This window comes from Neolamprologus brichardi, chromosome 18 (genome assembly GCF_056152115.1).
Source record: "Neolamprologus brichardi isolate AB-2024 chromosome 18, ASM5615211v1, whole genome shotgun sequence".
Taxonomy (NCBI): domain Eukaryota; kingdom Metazoa; phylum Chordata; class Actinopteri; order Cichliformes; family Cichlidae; genus Neolamprologus; species Neolamprologus brichardi.
In genome coordinates this window covers 4,840,700-4,853,896 of record NC_142121.1, presented here as the reverse complement: position 1 = coordinate 4,853,896, position 13,197 = coordinate 4,840,700, and the positions used below count along the sequence as shown (strand labels likewise).

The window sequence follows — 13,197 nt, the reverse complement described above, 5'->3', positions numbered from 1 at the left end:
TGATTCTCCCACCCTTCCCTCCCCTCAGGTTAAGAGTTTGGGTGTCATACCTGATAATACTCTTTCATTCCAGTCTCACATTAATTACATAACCCGGTCTGCTTACTTCCATTTACGTAATATTAACCGACTCCGTCCCTTCCTTACTCCCCATGCTGCTGCCATCCTTGTCCATAGTCTTATTACATCCCGTGTTGATTACTGTAACTCCCTCCTATTTGGTCTCCCAAAAAGGTCCCTTCATAAACTCCAACTCCTTCAAAATTCTGCAGCTCGGGTCATAACTTGCACTCCGTTAAGAGCTCATATTACCCCAGCCTGGATAAATTTTAAAATCTTACTTCTTACATACAAGTGTGTCCATAAATCTGCTCCTTCATATTTGTGTGACCTGCTCCATATCACCATTGTTTCCCGCCCTCTCAGATCATCATCTGCTATTCATCTTACTGTTCCCTCCTCACACCTCATCACTATGGGGAACAGAGCTTTCAGTCGCTCTGCTCCTCGGCTCTGCAACTCTCTTCCTCCTGCACTAAGAAATATTGACTCCCTCTCCGTATTTAAGACACAGCTCAAAACACATCTGTTTAAACTGGCTTATTCACTTTAATGCTGATTTTATCTGTTGTCACGCTCTGTTTTGTCATTTTAACTTATTTTATGTATTTTATGACTACTGTTCCTTTTATTAATTGTGTTTTTTGTAAGGTGACCTTGGGTTTCTGAAAGGCGCCCTCAAATAAAATGTATTATTATTATTATTATTATTATTATTATTATAATAATAAAAATAATAATAATAATAATAATAATAATTATTATTATTATTATTATTATTATTATTATTATTATTATTATTATTATTGTAATAATAATAATAATTATATTATTATTATTATTATTATAATAATAATAATGATAATAATAATAATGATAATAATAATAATAATATAATAATAATTGTTATTATATTATTATATTATTATTATTATAGTAATAGTAATAATAATAATAATGATAATAATTGTTACTATTAATAAATATTATATAATATTATAAATATTAATAATAATAATAATAATAATAATAATAATTCATTTTCAATTAAAATAGATGATTGACAATCGTTTCAGCTCTGTATTTACCTCTCCTGCGGTAGTGTGCGAGTTGATGGTTATCTTGCAGGACCCTCCTCCGTGGCAGTGAACGGTGGTGCTCATGTCCTGTCGGGCCACGATGCAGCGGATCTCCTCCTGAGACGGCACGTTCTCTCTGGCTCGAGTCTTCCTCAATGAGTCAGCGGCGAAGGCAGCATAACGATCCATCTCAGAGCCGGGAAACAGCTCGCGAGTCCTGCAGAGAGCAATTTGGAAATGGTCAGCGTGAGAGAATAAAAGTAATTTATCTATAAACATGTGGCAGCCTAGTGCTCACCTCTTCAGGTGGAACTTGAGGTATCTAAGGATGCTCCTTGTCGGGACGAACGTGCAGGACATGCATGCAAGGATCTTCCAGTTGCACAGATTCCCAGGGCTGCCGGGCTGTGGCGGCCGTGTGGTCTGCTTGATGAGCTGGCAGTAGAGCTCATCTCGCAGTGGTTTGAGCTCCTGGCCCGTCTGCAGGATGCCCTGAATGATGGGCACGGGGTCGGCCACGCCCTCCAGATGCTGCAGCGAGCTGAACACCTTGAGGGCTTCATCCTGCAGGGTTGTGTAGCTTCTGCTTCTTGGAGCTGAGCAGGGAAGAAGTTGTGATTAAATCGGTGCATATGGTACATTAATATCTTAACTAAAATGGTAAAAATGAGATACGTTAAAGACATTAGTACTAAGTTAGATTGTCAATCCCTATTCTGTCTCAGTGGTGCTCACTGGTGAGATGAATGTCCCCGTAGGGCAGTGGCAGCAGCGGGGAATGCAGAGGGTGATGACTGTAGCGAAGGATCGGGTTCCTCTTGTAGATCTGCTCAACGACCTCCAAGTTCAGACAGTTCTCCTGCAAAGAGAAGAGGAGCTTGGGTTTAGCGCAGTGCTGATTATCTGAGGCTTTACTGGAAGGAAAGAATTAAAATGACCACCGACATCCATTTTTGCACGTTCAGAGTTTCCTACCTTGATGTCCTGGATGAGCTGCTGGGTGGGCGTGTCGATGGGAGCTTTGGTATCTATGACATTTTGGACGGAGTTGGCCCAGCGCGTGGCTTCAGTCAGCAGCTTGCAGTAGAGACGGTACGAGTGTTTACGGCCGTACACGATCACGTTCCAGTATCCTGACGCGACAAGAGGGGCGGAGAGAAATTGAAGCTACTGGGTAGAGAAGGAGTCGGCAGTTTTCCATTTTCTTCTCTTACCAGTCTCTTTGAAGACCTTCTCATCTGGCTGAACCACTGAGCAGAGGCTGTTCAGCACCAGCGTTCCCAGCTTGAGGGCGTTACGCTCGGAGCTCTTATAGTAGTCCAGGGAATTGTGGGTAAGCAGGAACCAGCGCTTCTTCAGCTTCAGTGACGCTTTGGTGCTGTTCTTCATCTCTTTGTGCAGCCAGCCTGGTGGGAAATAATTATTAAATAACTTTTTGTATTCTCTGGTTTCCTCTGAACTTTTCAAAACTATAAAAATGCAGAAAAGTCAAACTTATTCTCTGTGAAAGAGCTTTATTATGGTTTTCTTTAATAACAGAGAAAATCAACCCTGCTTTTGCCTTACAGCTTCTACATATACAGATTTGATTACTTGAATTATAACATTTATATGAGCAGCCACCACTGAAAACTTTAAATATTCTTTTATTTAAAATCTGATTTCCTAACCTGTAACTTTTAACCTGTAGTTAAAAACTTCAAACACAAATTAAAAAAGGAAAAACGGCCACGATAAACGAATCATCTGTCACCTCGGATGATGAACTCCTGTCCATCGACTCGGGTGTCTCCTTTGGAGCGCTGCAGCAGAGTGATCCAGTGGTGCATCTCCTCGGGCGTGTCAGCATTGCAGTGCAGCACTCGGTTCGCAGTGATCATGACGAAGGAGTTCGGCCTGTCGCAGTTCAGAAATTAATAAGATGACAGAAAGGAGATCAATAGTCTAACACCGTAATAGTTTTTGGGTGCACTTCTTGGATTAAGAGATATCAACTAAACTTTTAATTTTGAACTAGACGACTAAGAAGAATTAAAGCTACTAGAAGCTAGAACACAACAGAAGAAATACAGAACCAGAATGTACTGATCTAAAATGTTCCCCATGTGAAGAAATGCAGCTGCTGAGGTTTCGGGCTTCACTCTGATGGCTTTTTTCCGACACCTTCTGGTTTCTTTGCTTTAGTCTTTGTCAAAGAAAATCCATATATATGATGTGATGTTTGATGGTTTGATGTAGGCACTCACCTCTCTGGATTATCTGAAGCACACACTGAATCGATCATCCCCACATCCAGCGTTCCCTGAGGAGACACACAGAGAGATGGAGGGAGGTTCACAGGGTGTGGATAACGAGTTTGACCTTCGCTGCACCGTGGAAACCAATTATCTCACACACAAGCAGCAATTCACTCACAGGTGCAACACTGAAAAAGCACGTGGCATTTTCAGCACATCTGTGTCCTGTTACTTCAAGACAAAGCATTACAACAAAATTTAAAATTTAAAGAGGAGAACAAAAGAGGGTTGGGGTTAGGGTAGCAGGAATGCTGAATGAAAGGGTCGGTGACAGATTTTGGGGCTTTTTTTTTTTCTCTAATTTTCAGTTTTTCCACCAGGTGCCATCCTCAGTAGAATTCAGCTGCTTTTCTGTGAGCTTCTTGTCACACCAGCAGACAAACTCCAACTCCACAGCCTTTGCCTGCAGCTCAACTTGGAGCTGCTCTGGAAATCTGCTGAGAACTTCCACTCTAAATGGCCATTGCTATCCATTGTGGGGAAACCCAGAGCTATACATGCATATATTAACTATGTTTTTATTGCAGCTGGAATTTAAAGGAGGCAGAAATGCTACTAAGAGGTGAGGCATGAATAAGGAGATGGAGGAACATATATTAAAGGGTAACGTCTTCTCCTCGGTGTGAGAAGAACGTTTGTGTTTGGAAATCTGTTAAAGCAAAGTGCCGAACATTCTGCTGTTAGGACGACATTAAACAGCCGCACTTTGAAGACAGCTCAGCATATATAAAGCTTCAGAAATGTTATTAGAACTCCATCTCCCAGAGTGCTTTGTTTCCTCACAGTACTCACCACAGCGTTCTGGGGATTGGCCTGCTCATCGTGCATTTCTCTGATCTCCTGCTCTGTGGAGCCGTGGACCTGACTCAGCACGCTGAACCACTGACTGTAAACAAAGAGATCATAGAATAGAGAATAGCCCTTTATTGTCAGGACACAATAGAAATAGTAGACAGCAGGAATAAATAGAAAACAGGTGAAACATATAGAATCAAGAGAAATATTGAATATATTTCTAATGCAAAAACAAAAACAACCAACTGAATAAACTTCGTGTGTAAATGACCTGAGTGATGAGGGTTACTCAGGCCGTGGCTCAGATTGGAGAGTTGGGTGGGCAGGGTGGGGGAGTGGGGATAGTGTTTGTTAGCAGTCCTAATGGTTCAGGGGAAGAAACTGTTTGTGAGTCTGGATGTGCGGGACCTGATTGATCTGAGGCACCGACCAGAGGGCAGCCGGTCAAACGGGTGACATCATCATCATCACCATGGAACAAACAGTAACTCAGCTTTAACAGTGGACATATAACCACACAGGCCGGTCAGTTAGACACAAGCATCTCGGCTCCTCCTAAAATTCATTTCAAACTGAATCTTACTCAACACTAAACTACTTCAAAGTGAGACAACTAAAAATGAAAATCAAATTTTATCATGAATGCAATTATTAGGCTACGTCCACATGTACCCGGGTATTTTTGAAAACGCAGATTTTTCAATGCGTTTGCACCTTTCGTCCACACGTAAACTGCGTTTTCGGTCACTGAAAACGGAGATTTTTAAAAACTCCGGCCAGGGTGGATATTTTCTAAAACTCAGTTTTTGCATTTACGTGTGGACGAGAAAAATGGAGAAAATGCAGAAAACACAGCGTCAATGGTGTGCGCATTTTTTGACGTCACAGTGTGCGCCACGTTATTGTTTCGGTGAAATGAATTTCTACAATACTGTTACTGTTAATTGTTCTCTCTGCAGTGTTTAAATACTTACATATACACACAGTTACTGTCCCTCCACACATACGACTCGGTTCTGCTTCTATGCCCCAACTTTGTTTACTTTTTCCCACCGAGGCTTCTAGACTTCTGATTGGCCAACATTTCTGCACGGTTAGGAATATAGCGCCACCTGCTGCTTTGGCATGTTCCTAGCAGCGTTTTCCTTCATTTCTGCCTTTACGTGTGGACGGGATTATTTTTTAAAACGAAAACGGAAAATCTTTGTTTTCAAAAATACCCGTGTACGTGTGGACGTAGCCTTAGTGTGCACCTGCATGTGTGTACCTTTTAATATAAATTGTACATCTATAAGTTTTATATGTGTGTAAAATCAGTCTGATTGTGTCTCAGACACATGGAGCTGATGTTGGCTCGCACTGAGAGAGCGTCTGGTTTTACAAACCTGCTCCTATCGCACACCCACAGCCATGTTTTCATCACTTCAGAGTACATTGCATTAACCAGCATCCATGTCCTGTGACCTCAAACTAAGATTTGTCCTTTTGTATTTTTCTCCCTTAAAGGAGGTCAAATCCCCACAACGTGACAGAGCAAACATAATTATGTCCCACATTCAGACAGACAGAGTGCTTGTTGCCCTTTTGAGCCACAGCGGAAGTCGACTGTCTGAGAGGAAATCAATGTGTTGCCAGAGGCAACCGTCACATTGACCTATAGCAACAATACCTCCTGTTTATTATACAGTTTTCGACAGACTGTGAGCAGGTTCATGCCAGTTGAGGACATAATAGGATCAGGAGAGAAGAAACAAGTGGGAGGACTGGGAGCATTAGTGTAATAACGATGTGACTAATAATCACTACTGTCATCATATGAAAAAGATATTAATATTAAAATATTTAAATCCTGCCCACCAGAGAGAAACGGTGCATGGCTCCATTTACCCTGTAATGTGTAAAGATGGTGCTAGAAATGATGAACAACACTAGAGAGCTGAGGTTTCCATGAAAAGCTGGTCGTGGTTTTTGGCGGTGGAATCGGTCATAAAGCGAGTGTTACTGTGACTTGGTTTCTACCAAAATGATGCAGCCATCAATGCTTTGTATGGAAGAAACCAGCTTGCAAACACTTTTCAAAAAGTGTGAAGTAAACCAGATAAAGAGAAGGCTTTCCTCCAACGTTTGACTTTCTGCTGGAATCAACATGTAAGGCAAATGTTTTCCACATCCAGTAAGCCTTGAGTTTTTCAGTTTCGCTACCTCTTGGTGAAAAGTTTGCAAGTGTGTACAGGCAACTCGGCATCTTCTGTGCAAACTACGGGGGACCGCGACAACCTGCCATTGACCAAAGCAATCATAAGGAGGTTTCTGGTGTCACACCGTATCCCTCTTTGCTACTATTTAATGCTAGCAGCTACCAACAATCTTCACCACTCATTAGCCAGCTGTAGAATACCGCACGACTCTTGGTTATCAGCGGGTCACAAGCTATTCTCTAAGCCTATAAGACCAAGACTTGAGTAGGTTATTAACACATGGGGCGATCGTGGCTCAAGAGTTCGGTGTTCGCCTTGTAATCGGAAGGTTGTCGGTTCGAGCCCCGGCTCGGACAGTCTCGGTCGTTGTGTCCTTGGGCAAGACACTTCACCTACCGCCTACTGGTGTTGGCCAGAGGGGCCGATGGCGCGATATGGCAGCCTCGCTTCTGTCAGTCTGCCCCAGGGCACCAGTGTGTGAATGTGAGAGTGAATGAATAGTGGAATTGTAAAGCGCTTTGGGTGTCTTGAAAAGCGCTATATAAATCCAATCCTTTATTATTATTATTACATAGCTACCGTTAGCTGTTAGAGGTTGCTAAAGATACTCCTCAAAAGAAGCTAAACCTTTAAATAGTTGAAGACATTTTGAATCATTGCACTTTTATTCTGAAAAATGACTCTGAGATATTTCTACTCATATAATGCATATTTCTATTAATGGACAAGACCATGTAATTAATTCTGACAGTGTAATTAAATAGACCAGGCAATCGAAGTTAGTGGTGTCACTGAAACTAACTTACTACTGAATTCTAGGGGTGGGGGAAAAAATCGATACTGTGTAGTATGGTGATATTTTGTTTGCTAATAATGTATCGATACAGGGACAGCAGAAATTGATATTTTGTTACAAAAAAGGTTTTTGTGCTCTGACTTCAGAGCATGTTGATCCTTTTTCTGAGCAAGAATCCTGACATTCCTTCACTGTCCAAATGTGTTTAACTTTTTTTTTGGCAGCAATAAACATGACAGTTTACTTATTTTAATTTAAGACATGTTTTATTTTAATTAAGTTTAAAACTTTTTTATTTAATGTAAAATTATATTTTGTTTTAATTTACTTTCAAATTCTTCAGTTGCTGAAGGGGCTGCATAGTTTTCATAAACTGCATAGTTCAGAATAGCTATAATTGTACCAGATGGTTGATTCAGTTAAGTTGGACTAGACTGTAATACAAACCGTTCAGTTTGTCAACAATAAAACTGAAATGAGAGAAAGACTGAGTGTGAGACTTTGATATTAGAGAAAATGAATATTGATAAAGTTTACCTTTGAATTTGAATATCGCAAAATATTTTTAAAAATTGCAATAATATCGTATCGTGCGTTAAGTACTGTGATAATATCGTATCGTGATAATATCGTATCGTGGGATGTATGGTGATTCCCACCTCTACTGAATTCTAGTTTTTTCAGTCATTTTGACTCCATGCTTGCATGAAAGGTCCTTTACAGATCAAATCACAATTAATTTCTTTGGTTATTGTGAAAAGATAAGTAGAATACATCAAAGACAAACACACAGCTCACCTTGCATCCTCAGCAGACTCGGCAATCAGATGATAAGTTCTCTCTGGCATCACTATGTCGATTCCATTCTCCTTACCGGTGTTATCAATGATTTCTCTACAGGTCAAAAAAAAGGAAAAATAATGACTGAGGTTCCCTGAATATTCAAAGCTCCTTCCATAACCATTTCACCATGAATCCTTCAGAGGTCTGAGCTTTTATCTCTCTTCAATAACACAACCATATATCTCTTGAATATTTTACATGTAAATGATTAACTGACAGCAATCGTCATGCAAAAACAACAACCCTCAACGTTATCTTCTCTTGTCCTTACTTGGCGTTGTGCATGTCCAGCACCCCCTTCATCTTCTCCTCTCCGTCGTTCTCAAAGTACATGAGTTTGCTCTGACGCAGCACGAACCAGCGCCGCTTCCAGTTGCGTCGGGAGAGCGTGGACGAGCCCCCGCCCTTCTTGTGCAGCCAGCCCTGCTTTAGAGCCTCCTGCTTAGTTCTGAACCACAGGAAAGTCTCGTCCTTCAGAACACACCAACGCCGCTTCCACGTGTTCATCAGACCACCTAGAGAAGAAAAATATGAGATTTCAAATGCTCCGCCATCATTGCGTCACCTTCAGGGGAGAATCTTGCTCTTTGTCTCTTAGAAGGTAACACAGAAAGCACAATGCTTTTTCACCAAAATACATCCTAAAGCCATACAGATGATGCACTTAACTGTCACCTGTTGGGGTTTATTAAAAGAAGAGTATGTTCTATAAGAAAATAATAACCTTTGATGTAGAGGAAGCTGTGGAAGTACGGCAGCGTGACACAGCTGTACACAGAGTCCCGCCGATAAGACAACTCGTCGTCTGTGTCGAACCTCTCAAAGTCGTCCTCGCTGTCCTCAAACTGGAGCAAATCAACACAAATTTGAAATTAAACAAGACATGCAAGACGTTAGTTTGCATATTATTTCAACAAAATGTTTTATAATAACAGGGAAAGGTACAATGTGGTGCTCTTTGCATCTCTTTGATCTCTCTCACTGCCTGCGTTTTTTTTGCTAACTTCAACGACTACACTACTTCGGAGTAAGAGCAGCTAAGTTTTAGTAGAAAATCGGCCATGAAATGTTCTCCCTGTCATTGAAAACAGAAGTTAAACGAGGATTCAGCTTACCGAGGACTGAGCCCCCTCTGAGCTAAAGCGGTAAGCCCCCGAGCTGTTGTAGGTGCCAACAGATCCGCGGTAATCCGGAGACCACTGTCCACTGCGAGGGTTGGAGAAAGCCATGCTGCCACTAGACACGATGGCGCCTTCATCGTAGTCATCCTGATCGTAGTCTGAATCCTCATCTGGAGGAATCAGCTCTACCAGCTCATCAGATTGAGCCTCAGATGAAGCCTGGGGGTGGCAGTAAGCCGAATCCCCGCTGGATGATGCGCTGCGGCAGGCCGAAGGCATCGCCGGCAAAGAGTGGTGAAGCACAGTGGTCGGCGGCAGCGACGGAATCACAGCGTCGTTGGCGTACGGGTCTTCTTCGGACGAGTCGTCGCTCGTTCGGATACCGCTCGTCCGCTGGCCGTCCGAGTGGCCGTGCTCGCTTGGGTTTGGCGAGTCTTTGAAGGCATCGTCATCAGCACCGAACCCTTCGTCGACCTCTTCTTCCTCGTTACCCCTCCTCTGGCCGTCCTCCTTCTTCTCATCTTCTTCACCGACGCCCAAGGAGCTCTCAATGTTCCTCACACACTCGTCAATCTCATCAAAGTTCAGGGAGTCCAGGAACTGCTGCGCCGCCTTACAGGCTTCATCCTCCAGCCGCCGGAGTTCCTGATCGCGAAGCTGCTGCAGGCGGTTCAGCGAGGCTTCGGTCAAAGAGAGCTCCTGGCGCTCCTTCTGTCTCTGCAGCACCTGGATCTCCCGCTCTAGTCGGAGAATTTCCTCCACTTGCGATGCCTCGTGCGGACGTATCGCCTCCTCTTCCTCTGTTGATGCCTCCACAAAGGTTTCTGCTGACTCCAGCTCCTCCACGTCTGGTGATGCTGCAGCTGCTGCATTTTGAGACTCTGTCAAAACCAGAGAGGCCAGCTCCTCAGCACGACGCCGCTCCTCCAGTGTTCTGGCTTCCTCAGCCTGAAACCACAAACACGAGACTGCAATCATAACTTTATCAACATTAATTTATACAAAATACCCAAAACAAGTTGATTTACAGAAAACAAACACTGATAAATTATACACGACAAATACCTGAGAGGATACAAGCTGTTTATTGTACTGGGCAGTGTGGTTTTTTCACTGCCCAGTACAATAAACTGAAGCCTGCTACAATAAGCAGAAGCCTGTGTAACATAATAGAAAACATAATTGTGCTCTCTGCGTTCTTTACCAATCAGATATGGCTGTAGAGAGTGGGCTGCTCACAAAACAATAAAATAAAAGTTATACACCGTTTTCCACTTAAATCAGTTTCATCATACCTCTCTGGTGAGTCTCTCGGCCTCCAGCCTCTGTCTCTCCCTGCAGGGCACAAACACAGACATCAGCTGAACGAACACACAGCAGGAGATACGATGCACCAAAACCAGAGTAACTGCATTTCCTGTCTCACTGTGAGATTAAAATATCAGAAAGCCATTTAGTATGCAGTTCACTATCTATCGAAACAACAAAAATACAAATGTTGCACCACACTGTGAAACCTTTTTTGGAAAACATAATGCAAGCTGCAGATATATTCCAATAAGGAAGTTTATACAAACTCAATGGTTCACTACTAAATTGTGACAGCAGCAGTGATTATATATCAATCTGCAGTATAAACTGAGCTGTGGCCCCTTCAAGGTCAAAGGCACCACTGAGGATATGGAGGTCATGACTCAGTCTTGATTGTGGGATTTGAGGGATTTACATGCTATTCTTACAGACACGCTGTTTTTAAAGCCTGATGACATCTCCCGTCCATGAATTGTCAGAATGACTACCATCATAAGAGCGCTGCGTACATCTGTAGCAATTTACATTGTTGTCCTTACACGTGCATAATTAGTGAGCATAAGATGGGGAGCAGCAGCATGACCCCCCATTGCAGAAAAAAGCCAGCATCAGTGAAAACAAACGTGAGATTCATTCAGTGAGGTAGTCTCTAAAAGAGGAGCTCAGGTGGTTGCAAAGCAGCTTGCAGATGCACAGCAGCCGTAGCCGAGCTAAGCTACTTAAATAGCATGTCCTACATAAGCTTTGTAAATTAGCTGCTGATGAGATCCACTCATCTGATGACTGCAGCTGAGAATCAATTAGTTGTCTGCCAGAACTAAAGCTATGCTCCGTTTCTCCTCCAGTATTATACACTGGCATTAGGAACATTTTTATTATGTATGTGTAGCATTTTTATGTCATTTGAAATAATGGAAGCAGGGGATTTGTACTCCTGTACGTACTCAAAGTCCTGAATACAGCCCAGATGATGGACTTGTGTTAATTCCTCACTAACTGACTGAAATAAACCAGTGGCAGAAGAACACAGTGGGCACACATTTTTCAAACACATTTTCCAGCCCAGATTTCTCTCATTTCTTTTCTTTTAATTTAAAAAAAACAAACAAAAAAACGGTCATTTGCAAAAACCTACTTTCTTTTTGCACAATAACTTTTGATTTGGCTGTAGCTACAGTACTACACGGTGAATAAACTGAGTAGCCCACCTCTCCATCTCCTCCATCCACCTGCGGCGCTCCTCCTCCTCCTTCTTCCTCCTCTCCTCCAGCATCCGGCTGTAGGTGCGACGAGCCAGCTGCCCTCGCAGACACTTCTGGAAGGTGAGCGCCGCCCAGCGGACGAGCAAGAACTTCCTCCTCCAGTAGAAAGCCCGGTAGTTCTTCTGGATGACCACAATACACCGCAGCAGCTTCTTGTACTGCTTCCTGTTTGGAGGACGAGGACCGGGTTATTGAGCATTTTGGTTTCAATGAAGATTAAAACTGATCCTATTGAAGTTTATGATGTTTTTATTCATTTTTTGTACCTGGCCATGTAGCCTGTGACATAGGCCTGAATGATCATGGCTGCTTTCAGCACCTCCACCTCCCTCTGCTTCTCCAGGCGATGCTCCAGAGACTCCCGAAGGAAGACCTGATAGATAGGATAAAGAGACAAAAAAAGTGTTAAAAAGTGTTATTTTATTATTGTTACTGAAGAGAAGTAAGGGAAAAATCAATAATGTAACTGCTCCTCATTTCTTTCTCTTCTAATAGTGTGGATGCCCTCAGAGGGCTATTGAGTTCCTGTTTCTCTTTATTTTTTATTCCACTATATTCTAGTTGCTTCCGTACACTTTTTGGCACTTAACTACTCCCACAGTTTTTATCCGATTTTCGCCATTCAAACTTTAAAAAATTCTGCTATTTCTGCTAATGCCGGCTATGACTTTTGGTGCTCCTCACTTCTATACTTTTTGAGATATTGAATTTTTTTTGCAATATTTTTTGCCCATTTCTTCCATATCATCTGTGGCGTCACTGATTTTCCTTGCCGGGTTGAGCTGTGTTTTAGCTCAGTGAGATGAGCATCTGTTCTCAGACTGGGAGGCCCGGGTTCAAATCCCGCTAATGGCAACATTTCTTTCAGTTAACAGTTAAACTTTTTTAACTCTTTTCAACACAAATTTCAGCTTTTTCACCCCTTTTCAGCAGAATTTTCAGTTTTTTCACCACTTTTCAGCAGAATTTTCAGTTTTTTCACCACTTTTCAGCACAAATCCCAGCTTTTTCAGCTGTTTTCAGCAAAAACCTCTTTTCAGCAGAATTCCTCTCATTCACCTCTTTTCAGCCCAAATTCTGCTTATTCACCACTTCTGCAAAATTTTCAGCCTTTTCACCTCTTATTAGCACAAATCTCAGCTGTTTTCAGAAAAAACTCTTTTCAGCAGAAATTCTGCTGATGCATCTCTTTTCTGAAACGTTTTCAGCCTTTTCACCTCTTATCAGCACAATTCTCAGCCGCTTCTGCTCATTTCAGCAGAATAGTCAATCTCCCTACCTCTTCTTTGTGAGAATCACTTTGGCTCAGTGACATGAATAGCTTCCTTAAGACCAGAAGGGCCAGGTTCGAATCCTGCTCAGGGCAATGTTTTTTTTCAGCAGAAATTTCTCCGTCTTTACCCCTTTCAGTAGAATTTTTTGCTTTTCACCACTT

At 42.3% G+C, this 13,197-nt stretch overlaps 1 protein-coding gene across 1 annotated transcript in view; it reads right to left on the bottom strand.

Annotated features, from left to right (window-relative positions):
• myo10 (myosin X) overlaps positions 1 to 13,197 on the bottom strand; it is a 163,300-nt gene that overhangs the window by 4,647 nt on the left and 145,456 nt on the right. Inside the window, exons 22-36 of the mRNA XM_087831244.1 lie at positions 12,029 to 12,135; positions 11,709 to 11,927; positions 10,485 to 10,524; positions 9,184 to 10,137; positions 8,793 to 8,913; positions 8,340 to 8,583; positions 8,024 to 8,119; positions 4,229 to 4,322; positions 3,386 to 3,441; positions 2,893 to 3,035; positions 2,354 to 2,545; positions 2,115 to 2,272; positions 1,875 to 1,998; positions 1,438 to 1,735; positions 1,149 to 1,356 (exon numbers count right to left, since the gene is read on the bottom strand). Coding sequence (XP_087687370.1) covers positions 1,149 to 1,356; positions 1,438 to 1,735; positions 1,875 to 1,998; positions 2,115 to 2,272; positions 2,354 to 2,545; positions 2,893 to 3,035; positions 3,386 to 3,441; positions 4,229 to 4,322; positions 8,024 to 8,119; positions 8,340 to 8,583; positions 8,793 to 8,913; positions 9,184 to 10,137; positions 10,485 to 10,524; positions 11,709 to 11,927; positions 12,029 to 12,135 — 3,054 coding nt within the window. The remainder of the gene's footprint in view (positions 1 to 1,148; positions 1,357 to 1,437; positions 1,736 to 1,874; positions 1,999 to 2,114; positions 2,273 to 2,353; positions 2,546 to 2,892; positions 3,036 to 3,385; positions 3,442 to 4,228; positions 4,323 to 8,023; positions 8,120 to 8,339; positions 8,584 to 8,792; positions 8,914 to 9,183; positions 10,138 to 10,484; positions 10,525 to 11,708; positions 11,928 to 12,028; positions 12,136 to 13,197) is intronic.